A 20,430-nucleotide genomic window follows, 5' to 3' on the forward strand; every position below is an offset into this window, starting at 1 on the left:
ACTTCAGCTCGCTTGATTTAATTAGAATCAATCACTGTACTGTACTGTACAATGATGTATGACAAGATGTAATACCCTGCCCCAGTTCTACTGCTGCACTCAAGAGTAAGACCACATACAACACTGGAGCACAGAACATTCAGTATTCAGGAGTAGGACATGAACATGTAGCACGTGTAGAAATTGTATCTCACACTCATGCTCTTTCTTCCTCTTTCTCTGAAGAGGGCACGCACAAGTTTGCACAAATACAGCTGCATATTTCTGCATGAACGTGTTGCTCCTACTGCCATTCGGGGTGTGTGAGTGAACGAGAGTGAAAGCAGAGAGAAAAGATAGAGAAAGCGCAAAGATGAAAAGAAGTGAGAACAATGCAGAATGACAAAAAGAGAAACCAAGAAATCTATGCTGAGAAATGCTGGCTCTGCGTTGGTATCGGAGGATGCTGAGGGGAGGGCTCCAGGTAGCATTAATGCGCTCAGTATGTTTCATGGCAATCCGCCCATTCCATTTTGACATACTTGTGTGAAAGTGTGAATTTTGACCAAAGGGTTTTGCTGTTTTTGCACTGCAAAGGGACACTTGATTCAAAATACATCTGGGTTCCATCACTTTTGGAAAGAAATACCCTTTAAAGTGGCATTTTGATTTAGCAAAACCACTAATAGGTACCCATGGTGATGAAATCATTTCCACTTTTTAAATCCTTTGAAACCAAACCACATAATTTGATGATGGAGACTTTGATTCCACCCATGCTGCGGGTATTGGGTACACATGTATGCCCCCCATATTTTCTTTGAGCAAAGTGCCTTTGCTCAAAACAGCTAGAAGATCTACAAGCTCACGTGTTGCATTGCAAACTTGTAGATCTGATATTTCCACCAAACGTTTGCTTATTATGAGTTATAACATGCCCAGAAAAGGGACACTTTGAAGCGGTGCTAGCCCCTCCTATATTCAGCTATTAGTGTAGATTTTCATCTTACACAAATCAATTCACATTGACAATGAATGGAGAATGTACGTCGTACGTCATATGTCGACGAGCAAATCGACATGTCATGTCATGATGACGTACCAATTGATAAGAGCGCCCCTCACTTCACATACATAGCTTTTGTCCCCAAACGTCTCAAGGTTTGCCATTGACCACGGTAAGAGAATTCCGGTCAAATGAGCGCTAAATTTTGTCCCCGCCCGTCTCAGGTTTTGCCATTGCCGATGAACGGAGAAATGGCGTCAGAATTCCGCTAAATATTATGTAAATTAAACATCAAAACATTAAACGCCATTGACATTGAAGGGAAAATTTAAGTCAATCAGCTAACCAATCACAGGCAACAGGCATTCTGATTGGCCAATAGCCAATATGAGATGATGCATGATAATGTATGATGATAAGAGATGATAATTCCTCTAAATATGACGTAAATTAAAACATTAAACATACATAGGGACGCAGGGGCACAGCCAGGGACGGACAAAGCTGGGCATTGGAGTGGCTGCGCCCTATGGTTGCACCACTCAAAAAGACAAAACCCAGTGCATTGTACATGGGATGGGTGCAAAACATACGGTTGCACATTGTGAGCTTGTAGGTCTGCTACATGTTCACCCCACTGCTCTCATCACCATCCTCTCCCTCTCTATCACTCTCAACACTTCTTCTCTCACCTTCTTCTATCATCACCCCAGCACTCTCTCAATCACTGGCCGTTACCTCGCCCCTCAATCCTTCCCTCTCCACACCCCCTATGTCAGCGATTCCTAACCATGTGGACCAGGGGCCAAGAGGTGGGATGTGAGGATAATGCAAGTGGGCCACCAAATAATTGGCAAAACATTCAGATTTGAATTATAATATAACAATGGCCTAGCTGTTAAGCTCTAATGCACCCTGACAGTGAGTCGCCGTACTCCATCACCCACTCTCTCTTCCATCCCTTCCTCCCTCCATGACTCCCATGCCTCCAACTGTCTCAGACTCCTACCCATCTGGAGTTTTGGCCACTGTCCGTCTCTCTTCTATGGGGGTGGGGGGGGTCTGGTGTAAGCAGTGAGTCACGGTGACCAGAGGAACTGACTCAGACCTCTGTTAGCCAAAACACCATTAGTTGCAGGTCGCAGACAAGGCCCGCTATTGTGTTTCTGATTGCCATGCTGGGGTAGACGCACATGCTGGGGGGCAAGACGAGGCAAGCACTTTTTTCCCACAGAGAACGGTAGACAGAGATAAATGATTGTGTGTGTGTGTGTGTGTGTGTGTGTGTGTGTGTGTGTGTGTGTGTGTGTGTGTGTGTGTTTTCCATATTTTTTGTAAAGATACTTTTGGGGCATTTTTGCTAATTAAGTGCTGAAAAAGGAGCCTTGTGCACAAACTGGCTGAAGCCAGATTTTTACTTTGTTGTAAGACGTGTTGCATACCGAAAAGACCTGATATACAATCTCACAATGAATCAACGTCCACACGACGCATTGAGCTTGTAGATCTGCTACTTTCCACATGCAACACCATTGTACAAGGGAGCATACATTAAAGTAAGAGATACCAGGCCCTCTGAGTCATGTATGACCACCAGAGTTGATGCTTTGCAGGTGGGCCTCTGTGTCAGTCAGTCAGACTTGAATCCAAGACCTCACACAGTGCTTTCCCATCATTCATTTTAACCACAAAGTTAAGAGCTCATTTATTTAGGTAGCAACAGGGGGCTTTAAGTCAGGTCAATCAATATTTATGCATTCTGGGAACCCATTGGCAAATTCAAAGGAAAAACAAGTCTCGTGAGACTAATATCCATGTGACAGGTGCTGGATTTCTATCAATGTACAGTCAGACCTCTCATACAAACTCAGTCAGATAAAGAGGCAAAAGTAGCCTAGGCTACATAGATATACAGTATTTTTAGATATATTTTTTTTTGCGGCTTACGCCTTTTATTGATTTTTGAAGGGACAGACAGTAGGCTGACAGGAAACGGGAGAGAGATGGGGGGATGACATGCAGTAAAGGCCGTGTCGGGTCCGGGAGTCGAACCCGCGGCACACTGTGACTGGATTACCAGTCCGGTGCCCAGACCGTTACGCTACGGCCTGGGCCGATATACAGTATTTTACAGACAGACAGACGTCTAACTAGCCAAATTCAATTTACAGCTGTGTCCATGTCTTCAGAGTTAATAGTCTACTGTGTGAACTAAATTCTCCCTCTTTCCCACTGCAATCTTCCTCTGTCTCTCACATACACCAATCAATATGGCCAACTGACACCCAGCAACCAATCAATACCTCAACCCTCCCCAGGAGGTGTGGTTTCAGAGAAAGTGACAGCAGATTATTGGATAAGTCTTGCTGTTAAGTACTTGCTTGAGGGTAGAAACACAAGGAATATAAATAGGCTATACCAACGGATACTGTGTATACTCAAAATTCGACATTGTCTTTTCAACATCCTGTGTTTTGTTTCTTATTATAGTTACCGGTATGTTATATTTTAAAGATTAAAATATATACATATATTAATTTCATGTAGCTGAAATGATCCAATATAGTCCGGCAGCCGAGGTGGACGGGTGGGAAATTTGGTATATAGTCTTTTTTTCTAAAATATTGTCTACATACATTCATGAATCCACTTGCTGACCGGCTGTCAGTATTGAGCAATTATTACTTGCGCAAGCAGAGCGCGCAAGTAATAATTTCGCCCGGTCCGTATGCACCGTCCAAGCCAACCCGCCACTTTTGATGCATATGCAAATAAAACAGCAAATTTGTGCCTGATTTGCTGGGACCGGATTACATAAATGACCATATTTCTTACGTCATCATTGAGAGCTAGTCATACATATAATATATATATATAATCTGTAAAATAAAATAGCAAATTGTGCCTGATTAGCTGGGACCAGAGTACATGGTGTGTATGACTAGCTCTCAATGATGACGTAAGAAATATGGTCATTTATGTAATCTGGTCCCAGCAAATCAGGCACAAATTTTCTGTTTTATTTGCATACGCATCAAAAGTGGCGGGTTGGCTGGGACGGTTTTTGGCACAAAGTAACCACAGTATACCGCTAGTCAACTTACAAATTATATATATAGTATATGTATGACTAGCTCTCAATGATGACGTAAGAAATATGGTCATTTATGTAATCTGGTCCCAGCAAATCAAGCACAAATTTGCTGTTTTATTTGCATACGCATCAAAAGTGTATCCTTCACAGAGATACTGAGATTCCACAGTTTACAGCGGTCGAAAGTACTTGCGCGCTCTGCTTGCGCACTAGTTGGCCATTTATGGCCTACTAGTGTGCAACAAGCAAGTATGCACTCGACAGAGTGCAGTTCTAGTTTTAATAGGGGTTTCTTGTGACCCTCCCATTAACATCCTGTATGAGGCCAAAATGTCAAACTTTCTTTATGCTTTAAGTAGCATGTGACATGTCAAACTAGAGTCCATTCCAAGCATTAGTTTTGCACAAAAAACACTCCTTGGGCTAAAAACAGCCATAGCCACTTGCCAAAAATGTGCTGACCACATCACATTTGTGCTGACCTCATCACATTTGTCATGACAGCTATGGCCGTTTTTAGCCCAAGGAGTGTTTTTTGTCCAAACCTACCTTTGTCCAAAAGCTCTGAAGGGATTCAGAGCTAAACCCTCAGTTCTTTGACCAAACTTTTCTTCTTTGAGATCTCATTATGGCCTTAAAAGAGTCTCTCTTTAACAAACCACCAAACACGCTTTACCATCTAAAAAGGAATCCCTGGCCGTCTCACTTCAACCAAATTGTAACCAATATATTCCCTTTATCACCCAGTATGGTATGTTTCGTTTTCTTTCAATACTCATGCAAGGGCAGGAAATAAATTTCTTCACACATTTATGTGGCAGTGTCACAGGGTTGTTAGGTTGAATCCCTGTACTGGACTGGTGGGGAAATGAAATGACTTACAATGAAACTAATTACATGAATATGCCTTTATGTATTGTGCAACTATTTGCTGGGAAATGTGCAAGGTCGAAATAAGTGCAATGAATGAACCCTGGTTCAAGGAATTTCAGTGCTACAAAGAAAACAAATATGCTTCAGAGAAACTAGGATGACTGTCAGAAATCCATTCAGCAGAGCTCTTTCCAAGCTAAATATAGTTTATTTGAAACCACAAATAACACTGTACGTCTAACAAGAAATAATTAAGTAGACCTGCCTTTGGCTGCCTAGTAGGCCTACAGTGATTGAAAAACCTGATACTCCTGCTATAGCAATACAGGGGATGGCTAGTCATGCTTATACATCTCCACTAGGTGGCAGTATAAACTCGTACATTGCAGTGGTAACAAAATATGCTGCTGTGGCGGTGACAATCAATAGTGGCATTGATTGTATTTGTACCATTGTACCCCCTCCAACAGTACACTTTCCCCATTTTCAATTGTTTTTATTATATTTTGACACTTGCTTTGGCAATGTAAACGTATGTTTTCTCATGCCAATAAACTAAAGCTATATTGAATCGAATTGAAATTGTATTGCTGTGATGAAGGGAGTCAGTCTGTGTTAAACAGACTCACCAAAGTTAATGCATAATTGTGTAACTACTAGGCTACTCAAGTCAAGTAGGCTACCCTGGCTACGCAATATCAAACCTTGAAAAATGTTGCACCCAGCCAGCTGCAGTTTCTCAGAAAGGTGCTCCTCAAAAACGTTTCCACTTGGTGGCAGTGTAACCTCGTATATTGCAGCGGTGACGGCTATACAGTCTCCCTTGAACCCTTCACAATAATGATAAAGCTAAACATGACGCTTCACTCGTTAATGTTAGTAGCCTAATTGTTTTATTATCATCATTATTATTATTCTATTCCATTTGATTCATAATGCTCCTTCTAGTGCAAGGACTGTTTTAATCTGGTCTCAAAAATCTAAACATAATTTTACCATTATCTGAACCCCCCCCCCCCCCCCCCCCTTCCCCTCACTGTATAATGTATATGTATCTTTTCCCTTTTTGCTTCCTATATGATGAATTCCTGTTCTGTTCTTTAACTACATAGAAATGTCTATTTGTATGTCTCTAAATGTTTTGATGAATTGAACAATGTGGACCCTGTTGTAAACAAGTGTAATGCTTAATTGGGTCGTCCACTCACAGTTAACAGTCTTTGTATTGAGTTTGTGCTTGAAATGTACTGTAATTCTACAAACTGTTAATAAATATTTCAATCAATCAAAAAAGAAAATTGTAAAATGTTATGAAAGAGATTTGATGTGTGTGTGTGTGTGTGTGTGTGTGTGTGTGTGTGTGTGTGTGTGTGTGTGTGTGTGTGTGTGTGTGTGTGTGTGTGGTGCTTCCCTGAACGTGAGTTTCAGAGCCATCACCACCACATCCTCTGTTGTGATGGCAATGGTGGTAGTTTGGAAACAAGTATCTCAGACTAAGAACGAGGCAGTTCTACTGTAATCTCTCATAGAGACGAGTCGTTGCCCGTAGTTAATTGTTAGTTACCCAATTTGCTGCACAGTGAAACATTCTATACCAGGCTGTTCAAGCAACCCAGCTGCCATTCTGATAATCTTCCTCACATCCTCCATTGAGCCACTTGCTGCTACACAGTAAAAGCATCAAGGTACTATCCATTTGTAGCCAACTCTGAGACTGTACAAATGTGATATTATTATTACCTCTGCCATAGAATTAAACCTGCCTAGAAAACAGTGGTTTGGACATATCAAGTTTGTCTGACTAGAAAGTGTCTTGAATGGGAACACAGTTGGCAGGGTAGGCTACTATTACTGTGAGACAGAGAGAGAGTTAAGGGTGGTTAACTGGTGCCTAACTACAGAATACTTCTATCACAGCCACAGGCTTCAGAGAGAAAGCTTTGCAACATAAGTAAAGGCCTGGTTCTTGTCTATTCTTGGTGAAATGCCCACATTCCTTGCCTACATACTGTAAATTAGGTCCCCTTGGGTCATGTAAAAAATATTAATTTACTAAAATTACCTTTTTTAGCTGCAGCAACTTTTTGTGGCTTCATGCAACTTTAGGTGTGAAAGTGCCCTGAGTTTACTTTCTCACCAGTGCGCTAGCACAGTAGCGTTGACATAGAAAAATGCAGAATAAAATGAGCCAGCACACACACACACACACACACACACACACACACACACACACACACACACACACACACACACACACACACACACACACACACACACACACACACACAATGGATTTCTTTCTTTCCTCACAGTATTGTGTCACCATGTACTTCTCCAATGTCAAAAGGTTACAGCATACAAATTAATAGTAGTGTTTGTGAATCAGATGAGCTCCAGTCCAGCTCCAGTTCATCTGAATGAATACCTATGGCCTGTCCCTTTCTCTCTCTATTTATAGAATAGACTCTACTACACTACCCTCAGGCTGATTCGAGTAACACCTAACACCTAACACCTATAGAGTAACACCTAATGGTAGCGGTTTCTATAGACCAACGACTGAATAGACAAATGGTAAATAACCCTGAGGACATTGTCAAATCCGGATGGACCCACAATGCTCCATACTTTTCTGCGTACTTGCATAGAAACATCTACATATCTTAGAGTATACTCTAAGCTACATATGTATACCTCACTCCATTTGAGAGCCTGACCTCAGCTACTTCCTGGTTTGGTATCTGAGCTCATATCCTTTCTAAATTTACATTACAGCCACGTGACAAGTAGTCAAATTAAAATTGCCATCTACTTTGCACATCTAGGCCTACTGTATATGTATTCAAGCCATGCTGACCCTACCCTTTTGCCATCAGTTGGTGCCACACATAGTCAAAGCTTCCATGCAGAGGTGGTAGAGACTTTACTACCATTTTGGTGCTTTAGCTATTGCAAAATAGCAGATCTACAAGCTCATAGCGCGCCACCGAGTGGCCACCTAAGAGCTTCTAGGTCTGCTATTTTTGAAAAATCGAAGAACGACTGACATAGAAACATAGCTTTTTCAGAAAACTGTTGTAAAGGCAGTCTGTGGGACACATGCTCAAAAGACAATTCATAATAATGATAATGAGGCAACACAAGAATTCAGAGTTATGGAGTATAAGGATTTTACTCGAGTATTAAGGAGACAAGACTTACATGACCTGTCATGTATGGAATCCCAGTCTGACTCCCAGAGTGACAAAAAGGCGACAGCTTTTATAGCTCACTCCCACACAAACAACCCCAACATATAGCCTCAAGACATTCACCAAATGGGACAGTGACATCATAAAACAAACAGCACCGAACAGCACCAAACTGTAACTTCCACGACACTGTCAGGATGTAGACATTTTTAGAATCTGATCTCAGGTCAGAATGGGTTACATATACCGGTAGCTGCACTATATGTAACTTTCCTCTTCTGCTATATTTAGTTATGTGGTTCCAAACTATGGGTCGGGCCCCTCCAAAGTGACCAGGTACATTTCCATATTAGATGGAAAATTTGTATTCGCTGTGGTTAACAACTCAGACATCTAAAATGTGACCCCTACCAATGACTACCATTTTAAAAGCACTGCTATATTGTTCAATCATCATCTGAAAAGTGAATAGTAAAGCTCTCAAATGTAATAGTATAGGAAGTACAATAGCTCCCCGTTAAATGTAGTAGTGGCAGTAAAAAAAAAAGTAACACAAAATGGAAATAGCACAATCAAGTAGTAAAAAGTAAGGCTATTTACTTTTTATTTTTAAGTAGGCTAAAATGTAGTTGTATACTTTCCATATGATTTGGTTGAATTATGGTGAAGCAACATGGCAGGGTCCAACTCAGGGGTGGTTTGAGTGCTTTCTTTATGCATGTCAGTCTTGCACAAAGGTACAAGTCACAGAGTTCATACATAGTTCTCACTTCCTCTTAAAAGCGTTTGAAGTGTGGAAGCATTCACATACACATACTGTAGTTGTAGTTATGATAACAGATCTCAGTGGATATAACATCTGCAACTATAAGGATTAATAGATAAAAACACACATATTGCTGTATACTTAATTCCTTTCTCTCCCACTTCAAATGTTCTCTTTCTCTCTTTCACTTCAACACACATTCTCAATACAAGCCTATTCATCTCATATTTGTGTTAGTTGCTGTACAGTTCTCTCCCCACTGTCCTCAGCCACATGAATGGAGGAAATAGGGGCAGGGAAGTCCCAGGCCGCCCACTCAAATATGCATAAACCACACACACACACACACACACACACACACACAATGAAGTTCAGGCAGAATGTAGAGTAGGCATAGCCTACACAGTACACGTAGGTAGGCTACATCATTGGTCGAAAGAGCAAAGACATAGTGCTGAAGCAGATCATTTTGTAAAATCTCAGTTGCTCCAGTTAGCCTTTGGCTCTAAAATGACTTATTTTGTTATTTTCATCAGTAAACCTATGAATGAAATAAACCATAAACGCGCTAAAACAAGCCTAGGCTAGGGTTCCGAATTCAGTTTTTAATAAACTATGGTCATTTTTTTATACAGCCAAGGAGGCAAGGCTGTCTCCAGGATCAGGATGCAGTGAGTGAGTTATGATTGACATGACAGAACACGCCCATTGGCTATACAGAGATTCGGTTATTGCACTGCGGCTCCGCCCACACAGCGTTGCGTTAATGACTAATTTGAGGACAACTTCACTTCACATTCACTAAATGACCCGTACACAGTGCAGGAACGACACGGGTGGTTAATGTCAATAAATATATGAATAACGACTTGTCAAACTGTGTGCTTCTGCGCAAACGCGCTTTGCGTGCCGGGGTAGTAGGCTAAGTAAAGTAACGTCGGCCAGGTGCCTTGGAGTGTTGTGGTTCAAAGAACGCTGCTTTAACCATAGTCATTCAATAACACCAACAGAAAGGAAAAAAACTTTCAAATACAAAAAGGAAGAGGAAGACGAGGCTACTATCTCGCTGACTCCGCACACTTCCTTTTATCACTGAGCAAAGCGACCATTGCGCACGAATGCGCTCTAGTAGCATCTGTCTCCAAACTTCCAACGTCTCTTCGCAAAAAAAAACGCGCAAATGATGCTCTTTATCACGATTATTCCACCCGCACTGTGAAAGAAATGCAAAAGAATGTGTGACTCATGTTGCACATAATCTGCATAACCATCACATTTCTCAATGTCAAACACTGCGCTTCCTTATTTGGGCAAAGAGAGCACCTCTGTGAATCTGACTTGACTGACATAGTGTTTTATGTTCATTCACAAAATAAAACAAATGAACACTTACCACAAAAGTGAGACGGCGAGGCACAAACTTCAAGTTTTGTTTTTAAACTCACCCAGCCAGTTTGCATTGCAATACACAGTGCAGATGTCACCTAAAACATTACCCTAACAGGCTAACACTGTAAGTTTGCATTTCGACGAAAAAGTTATTTTAAAAGTTTTCTACCCATGACTTTCTGCAGATAGTTTGTCGCTGTGCAGTCTGCAGCTCCACCATTCATTACTGTGAGTGAATGTCGCTATGCAGAGTTGCAGAGTAATACATTTCATGTTCTTGGTCACACCCACCCAGCCAGCTGTCACTTTTTCCCTCCCTATAATGTGCAGGGAGTTGAATGAATGGGCCTTGGGGTCCTCCATAATATGCCCAGAATGAACCAGATCAAGGCCAAAGCCAAATGACATGCAGTGTGTGTCTCTCTCACACACAGTGAATAAATAATCATTGTGTGTGAGACAGGGATTTTCATATGTGAATATATTGCAGGCCTACACCGCAACATGAATCCATATGAACAATGGTTCAATTTGCATTAATAACTCTGAAAGTCTGACGCATTTCAATAGGCCTATCATGACAAATACTACCAAACATATATTACAAATTTGTATCTTGTAATATATATTTTATTCTACTTAACCAGAGTTGTGGTAGAAATATGGGACAGGAAAGTATTGTAACATTTGGCAATTGGTATTCATTTCTGGGATTTCCAACTAATCTGAAACTCTGGGTGGTCCTGGTGAAACAAACGTACCCACCACTCCAGGTACTACAGGTGTCGTGTAATCCGAGTTCCCAAAAGTTCTAAAATGCTGAACTGGTGTCCTTGCTCACTTAAGCAGAGCACTCACATTTCACACAAGATTTCACATAACAGTTTCCTGAATGCTGGTAAGTGTTTCAGTAATGTTGAGGAAACAAATGGCCTGAACTGACCCAAGTCAGTCAAGTAGAAATGTATCAGTTCCTGTCATAGTGTATACATTTACATTATATCTTTGTGCACATGCAGACTATAGCATGTTTTCAAATTTAGGTTATATCCCTGAGACAGGGAGGGGTCTCAGGGTGAGCAGGAATGCCAATGTGAGTGTCAAGTGTACATACGTAGGATGAAGGATGGAGAAGCAAGTTTATGACCAGACTGTCATACGTTTGGATCTGTATACCAACTTGGAAAATTCGGAACTAGGTAATGTACTACTGTGTGTCCTCACTCAAGGAAGTGGAATTTCCCCTTGAGTAACATAGCGTTTCTATCCAAGACTGCTCCAGTGCAGGTGCCTAGCCACAAACCATAGCCTCAGGAGGTAGAGCAGGTCATCCAATCACATAAAAATGCAATCCATTATTATATAAGATGATGGTTGTCTAAATGTATGTATGAGTACCTCTGCAATTCCCCAGCAATTACTCCCTAAACAAGAGATGCTCTTGTAGCCAACCGGTTTACGAAAAGCTTCTAGAAAACATGGGGTGCATTGTAATGTTCAGTGCGTCAGACCTGAGCCAGGATGTGAGAAAGCCTCAGCATTACAAAGGTGTGTTCAGACTGACATACTTAGAATGTCTCTTTTTATTGTGGAAACAAACAGTAAGGCTTCTCCCCAGAGGCCTCTGATCTTCTTCCCACAGGCTGAATGTATGCACACACGCCCGTGAATAATGTGAATAATGAAAATAAATGTAGGTCGGAAATAACAGCCACATAAAGTCTGAGATCCACATGAAGCCATTAGACCCTATTAGACCCTGTTTGTTTGTGTTCTATTAGTGTTTAACAAATTATGTGTATGTTAACTTGAGACCGAACGATGAAGACAGAAAATTTATAGATTCTTGGAGATGTCACTTCTCTACCCACAGTCATGTAAACGGCACATCGTGACTAGACACGATACTGTACCACCCCATCAAGACGGCAATGATCATTCAGATCATACAGTACAATTGTACGTAAAAGCCATGGTACAACACAGGGTTGAGTCTTGTGAAGATGGTATGGGCACCTTTATCACAGCCAACAACTCTGGGCTGTGCCTCATATTTATTGCATCAACGTAATTACAGTAACGGAAGCATGATTGCCATAATAATTGTTAGTGTTGGTTCCAACCTGCTGGTAGCACCAGATAGGTAGGATTTACTGCATTAGGATAATTGACACTGCACTGCAAAATCCTGAATGTTAAATCAACTCTTATGGGTCCATTTTTACACCCTCCAAGTTCAATGGACACTCAGGATTCTGCATGCGTAATGTTCCTGCTAAGGTAAGTAGGCCTATGAAGAAAACCCCAGCGATGTTGTAACACACACATTAATCCATATCCAATAATCCATTGGGTGGATGAAATTATTTGCTCTAATGGATGTGGCCCATTTCCCACTGCTCCACCCCCAAGCCCAGCAGGGCTTTCTTTACAAGACCAGCGTCTGAATACAGAACATTTCTTCACTGAGACCAATTTGACCCCTTAAGAGTCATGATACCGATGTTTACGTAGATATAGAGATAAGCGTATCCTGTAGTATAACTACCTTTAAAAAAAAAGGGAGGGGGGGGAGTTACCATGTGGGGGTCCCTCTACTGTACTGTACTGTCACTGTACTGTGACACCCGAAATCATCATATATACAGTACAGTTAATATGTGCGTGTGTTTGTGTGTGTTAGGTTGCGCACAGGTGGTAAAAAACAACCATGCTGTTTTCGTGCTCAGACGCACCCAGCCAGCCAGCCAGCCAGCTAGCTACACACATAGCTCCGTAAGGGAGTGGTTGCACCACTAAAAGAAAACTATATACCTTCTCTACCTCTTTAATACACAGGTTAAATTAAACTCCCGTTATGATCTCCAGCCGTTTTGATTGCACAGGCACAGTGGCTACCCAAAGGGCCAGATTAATGTTACTTAATATGTTAGAATGAAAGCACAATTTAGTTTATTTGAGAAAATGTCCCATCTGATAAGCAATAATGAGCTAGGAATAATCTTCAGACAAGTTTAGCTCTGGGGTTGAAGTGATTCTAAATTCTGCTAACATCAATACCGTAACATTATAACCTGGTCTGGTTATACTGTCATATTCTATTAAAATTGGCTTAAAGGAGGGCCGGTCGGCAGGCGGCCCTCTGACATTATGCTCATGTCACCATGACTCGGCCATAAGAAGTTCATGGGCATAAAAGGGACAAGGACTGACAGGTAGATATCTTCATATATTATGGTCAGACAAGTCGGATTGGCGGTGTGACATAGGTGGGGGCCGCATAGCGGCTCGAACCTCTAATACAGTATAATGCCATTCTGACATCTAGAGTCTAGACCAGACCCGTTGAGTATGACATTCTACTTTTCAGCAGCCTCTACTTGTCTACTGATAAACAAGGTGTTAGGTGAAAGAATGTGTTATTCCTATTTTTGAGAAAAGCCATATTCTTTGGCTCATGGAGACATTTTCTGACATGCTTTTCTTGAACCCTAACAGGAGACGCACAATTATTTTCTCTTTCTGTGTGGAAGTTGCTGCGTTCAAAGGACAGGCCATTAATCCCACTGGACTTTGAAGCCCCCAAACACAGACACTCCCAGTTCCTGTTGGCCCACGATGACTTGTGTGTTGGTCGATGTCCCGTGACATTTGCTCTGGAATGTGTGGGGTGTGCCACATCGGCCTGCGTGGGTAGCCAGGATATTGGACACACTCTGTCTAAGTTACATAACAGGAACCAGGTATACTGTTGCGCTTCACCTTGCTAAATTTACAGGATTTAATCCAGGGTGATTTACACCCATTAAGACCTGAAGTCAGTCAGCCTTCTAAATCAGTAGTTCTCAGGCTTTTTCGTAATTAAAAAAAAAGAAGAAAAGAAAAGCAGATGTACAAGCTCGCAGTACTAAAACGACACAGATGCTATTTTGAATGGGTTAAAATGAGCAGCTATAGGGTTTCAGTGCCTTGCTCAAGGACACATGGCTGATGATTGACCCACCAGATTGGCTACCAGATCCACCAGACCCACCAGATTGGCAGGGATCAAACTCAGGGGGCTTTTATTCTAGGCTGTACAAACCATCCACTGCCGCCAACACACAGAATGCCTTAGATTGTACCAAACTGGAGGGAACGATATGTGCTACCAAACTAAATGTCATATGACCCACATGCATACATGGTGGACCTGGATGCATTAAAAGCAATGATGCAGAATCAGAATGCATTATGCCTTGCTAAATAAACAGTGCGAGAGAGGACGTGTTACCCATCAGAATAAATATAAGCTATAAGAATTGTAATGTATTTTATGTGTGGACCCCAGGAAGAGTAGCTGCTACTAAGGTAGTACGGTAGCTAATGGGGATCCAAATAAACAAAAAAAATACAAATAACCCATATCTGGGGATGTTCACCCAAAGTGAACGCTTACTGTTCATCCTTAGCATGTGTTCCCGATGGGAATATGACCCCCAACCCTTTGGTCAGTGCAGTGTTCTATCCATTTTATATAGGGGATAAAACCCCTCAAACCAGCCATGTTATAGTCACGCTCTACCCATTGAATTACAGGAAGTACTGTACATAATACTATTACTGTCAGTGATATTTACTATCCATTCAGATAAATGGGATTAGACAGTTACTAGGCTACTAAATGTGCGCACGCACACACACACACACACACACACACACACACACACACACACACACACACACACACACACACACACACACACACACACACACACACACACACACTAAGTCAGCTGTTCATACTGAGGCATTGAAGGTGGAAATGAGACAACTCATAGTTTCTTAATCAGTGCAACATGGCATTCTCATGCTAAGGTTTTCAATATAAATATACACAGTATATACTGTATATATATTTTTTTTTTAAGTTTATTTTATTAAAGCACTCCGAATTAAACTCATCCACACCATATACCATAAGCTTGTGCTTTTAATTTTCCATATAAACATAAAACAGACTTCTCAAAGTGAATGGGAAAAGAGTGGGTGTGCTCAGAATCTTTCGCAACTTCAAAGTGCAGTTGATTCTTTACAGATCATACAATATCTGGGCCAGAAACTCCTGCAGCTAGGAAGGTTGTTTTGGGAGGAAAGCAACTCCAGTTATTAATACATTCAACAAACCTTTTAGTGTGTCCACCCTAACCAGGGGAATTGGGGCGGGAATTAGGAAGAGCATGGCAGCTATTAACCATGCTGGCAACAACAGACTACTTGAAAATGGGAGTTTGGGCATTAGTGGAAAGCCTTTCTATGTCTTCCAAGTTCCATTTCTAGGAAAAGGGTGTGGTGTTAGACAGAGCATGCAGCATTTGTTAGCATGTTTTTCATTTGCTCTGGAATTTTCATAGAGTTGCTAGTTAGCAACGTTCTAAGAACTCCACTAAAGCCCCAAGCGTTCCACTGGCTAACAATTAGCAGCCCCCAGACTGTACATCCTTCCACACATGTAGTGCACACACACTGTCCCTTCTCTCACACTCACAAAGCTCCATGAATGGATATATGGACTTTAGTTTGCAAATACACAAACAGCCTTGTTTAGTGTGCCTTGTGTATTCTAGGAAATGCAATCTTGCAGATAACTGGGGAGGGATTTGGATAGACAAGACAAAACGGTGGAAAAGTATTCAAATATGTAGTCTACACACACACACACACACACACGCATAGAACATTACTTACATTCTCTCTCTCTCTCACACACACACACACACACACACACACACGAGGACCAGTCGCCATCCTGTGCTAAAAGTCCTGAAAATTGAAAATTGTTCACAGGCTTCGCCAGTGTGCTGTTATGGTACAAAGTCAGATAGACAGGCAACACAGACACACACCACAGACCATAACCAAACAAATTTTTTACGACATGGCATTGAAGGCAGGGTTTTCTGCAATGTTATTGGCATGGCGCCGTGGGGGGGGGAGCTAGTGAATCATGGTGTGTGCGCGATATGAAATGTGCAGTGCCTCCCCAGTGCCACCCCAGTGCCTGCCCAGCGCCTCCCCAGTGTCTGCCCAGTGCCTCCCCAGTGTCTGCCCAGTGCCTCCCCAGTGTCTGCCCAGTGCCTCCCCAGTGTCTGCCAAGTGCCTCCCCAGTGTCTCCCCATGCAGTGCCTCCCCAGTGTCTCCCCAGCAATACAAGAGCAATAATACAAATTAATCCTAATTTATGAATCAAATTAATTAATGAATAAAAAATAAGGCCCCCCCCCCGTGCCCAGCACCACGCCAAAGCTTTTTCCAGGAAACACTGGAAGATCTAGACAAGGGTGTGCTTATATTTGTATGTCCCGACAAAAGTAGACCAATCACAGCGCAGGTTACACTGCCACACGGAAAGAACACCTTTCAACTGACACTTCTACGCCAATCTACAGCTCAGCAACTTAATCACTCAGCGACTGTAGGCTAGACAATTACAGCTTAGCAATATAGTACTAAGATGGTGGTGCAACACCAAACGTAGCTCAGCAACATTAGCACACAAAGCTCTCACTAGCGTTTGTGTAGTGAAAGTATTGTTGTATCACTGTAGCGAAATGTAAAAGGAAGAAGGAAAGCAATTCTCCCACTAAAAGTATGAGTGAAGAATTTACATTTTAAGATGTAGAATATAATATGTAGGGGAATTCAAGCCAGCTAGCCAGATAACTGACAGTTAATTTGCTAGCTGTCTGAAAGGCCTTGCAATTGCATTGCGAAGCCACAGCATTATTAGACTCTGTTTTATGATGGCCATTAGCTGCTGCGATGTTTGTTATTAAAACATTACTGTATGTTATATTGTGTTTCTCTTCCGCCATATGGACCATACTGTACATACTGTTGGTAAGACATTTAAGTACCGTAAATGGTCTAAACACAGTTGTAAAGTTCCAAAAAATGTAATATGATTGATAACACAATCATTTGAAATGACCTGAAACTCCAATTTCATTTATTTGAGAACACATTTTGAGTACAAAGTTAAGTACAACCATTTTACATATACAGTACAGTCTATTTGAACAATGGTTCTGCAATGATAGCAGACACCAGACACCATATTAACTTACATGGAGCTAAACTATGTCGTGACATCATAGAAGTCTGCAATTTTATGATTCCGACTGATTCTTGGTCTTGTGTTTTCAGCTCATAAACAAAAAGGAAACATTCTGGTGCTGAGGAACAGTTCTTATGCTATAACCCTGTCTTTGCTATGTGGTGACAGAACTGTTGGCCAGTCTACTGAGCAGCAGCGACTAAATAGTATTTTATTTAGTTTTTAATAACTTGGTTTGACGAGGGTCTGAATGCAACATGCCTCTGAAGATATTACTGTAGGTCTATCTGAGGATATGATCAGTAGGGGCAGGGCAGGAAGTGACTTTATTTTAGTCTTCCTCCTACGTCTCATGGGGTGCAAACGTCTGTTACTTTACTACAGCACTGATCTAAATAGGCTTTATGGTACCAAACAACTTCCATTCGTCAACCTTTTCCTGTCATTTAAAGTTCATTTCACTGGTGTCTGGTGGTACAATAACATACGACATGAATTACTTCACAATGGTTCTCAACCCTGGTCATCAGGGACCTCTGGTACAGCTGGTTTTCAATCCTACCAGGGAGGATATAACTGCATTTAGAATGATATTAATGTTTTAACATATCTTAATCTTATCTGTAATTTGACCACACGCGTCACTCACCCGATGGCAGGCTCCAATGATGACAGCATCCTGTCCTTTTTCCTGAGGCCTAAAACCCCCTGTGACAGTCCAGCATGTCTCTAGGTTTAGCTCCAAACATTGCTTGTCTGTGTCACAGTCAGTGCCTCTACTGACTGTGACAAGATCCTTAAGAGCTTACTCTTCCATAGAACATCAGTTGAATCGCTCTGTGTTTTGATATGGTCTCTCTCACAGCTGGCTTAGTCATGGCGGCACAAACCAAGCCGAGCGTTACCAGACCACAGCTAAACCCTGGGGTGAACAGCCCTCACAGAGTCAGGGCATTTAGGCCACAGGAGTTGATCACAGGACCAGAGTGGTCATGTCTTGTGTCAAATGCTGATATTATAAGAATCAGGGAAATGCAGATGTCGGTTTTCCGCAGGAAGAGAATCAGGTAAAGTTGTCTTGTTTAATGCAGTTTTACGAAGTTGTTTTTATCTTGTGGCAACCAAAGCAAAATCAGTTTAAGAATTCCTGGTCAGGACCACATGGATGCAACATTTTACCACCGGCATGTGACCACAGTTAGGCCAACATGGTGTGAGGTCTGCCTCAAAATGACTGCTGAGCAATTCCATGGCCCTTTTCTGATCGTAGTTTATATCAGCTGACCAAACACGGCCAGGTATACCATATATTCTATAAACGCCGTCTTTGAAGTATTAGTGAATAGGATTGATCCCATGTGTCCACGAGACACCGCTCTTTGGACCATTTTACATTTGAAAAGAAGAACGAAGAAATGAAGTCAGTGCAGTACAGGGAGGTTGGCTTTAGTATGCATACTGAGGGAAACATACGCCCGCCTGTGATCCAGATGTGGTGCCCAGCATCACTGGACCCAGTCTCAGGAGACCTCGGAGGGGAATGCCCAGCTGGCTGCAACTCAACAGCAGGTCGCCCAGGGAATGGCCACCTGGAGATAAAGGGTGGGGTGGTTGGTTGGAAAGAGGGAGAAAGCGAGGGGGGGGGGGGGGCAGGTAGGAGGGCAGAATGGAAAGAAAAGGAGAAGGAAGTGAAGGATAGAGGGAGAGAAATTGGCGAAGCAAGGTCAGGAGAATGGCACATAACCGCCGAGCGGCGCCGACACAGCAAAAATAGAAGGGAATACGGAACCTACGTGAATAATAATGCATTTGAGTAAAATCTGTAAGTCAATTAAAATCACACCTGTGTGAACTGAGTGGTGCAACTCCCCTCTCTCTCTCCCCCCGATCTCTCTCTCTCTCTCTCTCTCTCTCATTAGCAGGCAACAGTGCAGCACTATCTCTCTCTGTTTCTGGCACAACAGCGCCCCTACTGGTACTCATAGTCATATACTGGTGCTCATGGCCACATAGGTGAACACGGACATTGCTGTTCCTTGGAGTGGTTGCACCACTCAAAAATGTGTGTGTATTTGTGTGAACACACCATGCATTGACTGATTATACTTTTGTTGTGAACTGTACACATACAAGTTGTTTGTATACGGTACATAAATGCATGTTTGTATGCATGTATGTATGTGAAGGTACGTGGTATGTGTATTTTACAACTGACTATACTGTATATGTCCTGTTATCCAGCTGTGGTTGTGTATGCATGTGCGTGCACGTGTGTGTTTGTATGTTTCCATGCATGCATTATTGTCTCACCCGCCAGCTGAGTGTGTGTGTTCCTGAGGTAGGGGACAGAGTGGTAGACTAGGAAGCAGGCCAGCATGGTGGACTGGGTGTCTTCAGTGAAGTCCTCACCCTTCATGTAAGTCGTAAGCACGGAGCTGTTATCTAGGGGGCACACACACACAACACACCAAATACTGTTAAAAACTAAACAAAAGGACAAACACAGGGCTCATGTGGAAGAGAGACGGAGGGATTCCAGAAAAAGATGTTGGACACACTTGGCCTGTCTACCTCTAGTCTAGGAAGACACTGCCACTTCACACACACACACATACACACACATACACAGTTTCACAGGGTCACAGTGGTCCTTGATACTGATACCCTTAGCCAAGCTGAAGGCCGCAAGATAAGCACAAGATATGCATACAGCTGGAGGACGTGATTGAACAACTAGAAAGGTGTGCTCCTTGGGGTGCACGAGGAAGCTGAGGGGGTCAATATAATTTGTACGATAGACGGATGCAACGGTTTATTTTCGTGGCGCCACCTTTGGAGATAAGCGGAATAGGCCCCACCCAAAATATTGTGACGGCAATTACAGGCAAATAGTATGGAGTATCAAAACCGGTTATTTTCACATGACTCACATTTGGGCCTAGCCTGGCCCAGCCTGTGTGGTTTCTGGTCTAGAGGGGTGGGTGACGGTCCAAAATTGGTTCACCGATCTGAGGACTCGCCCCCGCTCCCATCCTC

The 20,430-nt window shown here is 42.3% G+C and overlaps 1 protein-coding gene and 1 long non-coding RNA gene across 5 annotated transcripts in view; both read right to left on the bottom strand.

The window, feature by feature from the left end:
- The window catches only part of LOC310866043, a 47,470-nt gene extending 36,956 nt beyond the window's left edge, over nt 1–10,514 (bottom strand). Inside the window, exon 1 of the long non-coding RNA XR_014569870.1 lies at nt 10,303–10,514. This is a non-coding gene — a long non-coding RNA (uncharacterized lncRNA). The remainder of the gene's footprint in view (nt 1–10,302) is intronic.
- Nucleotides 10,515–18,803: 8,289 nt separating this feature from the next.
- Nucleotides 18,804–20,430, bottom strand: part of anapc1 (anaphase promoting complex subunit 1) — a 51,501-nt gene continuing 49,874 nt past the window's right edge. For all 4 annotated transcript variants that reach the window (XM_083774176.1, XM_083774175.1, XM_083774173.1 and 1 more), the window contains exons 51-52: nt 19,705–19,836; nt 18,804–18,983 (exon numbers count right to left, since the gene is read on the bottom strand). In XM_083774176.1, coding sequence (XP_083630302.1) covers nt 18,841–18,983; nt 19,705–19,836 — 275 coding nt within the window. In that variant the 3' untranslated portion in view covers nt 18,804–18,840. The remainder of the gene's footprint in view (nt 18,984–19,704; nt 19,837–20,430) is intronic.

Source organism: Protomyctophum parallelum (assembly GCF_964188405.1).
Source record: "Protomyctophum parallelum genome assembly, chromosome: 10".
Lineage (NCBI taxonomy): Eukaryota > Metazoa > Chordata > Actinopteri > Myctophiformes > Myctophidae > Protomyctophum > Protomyctophum parallelum.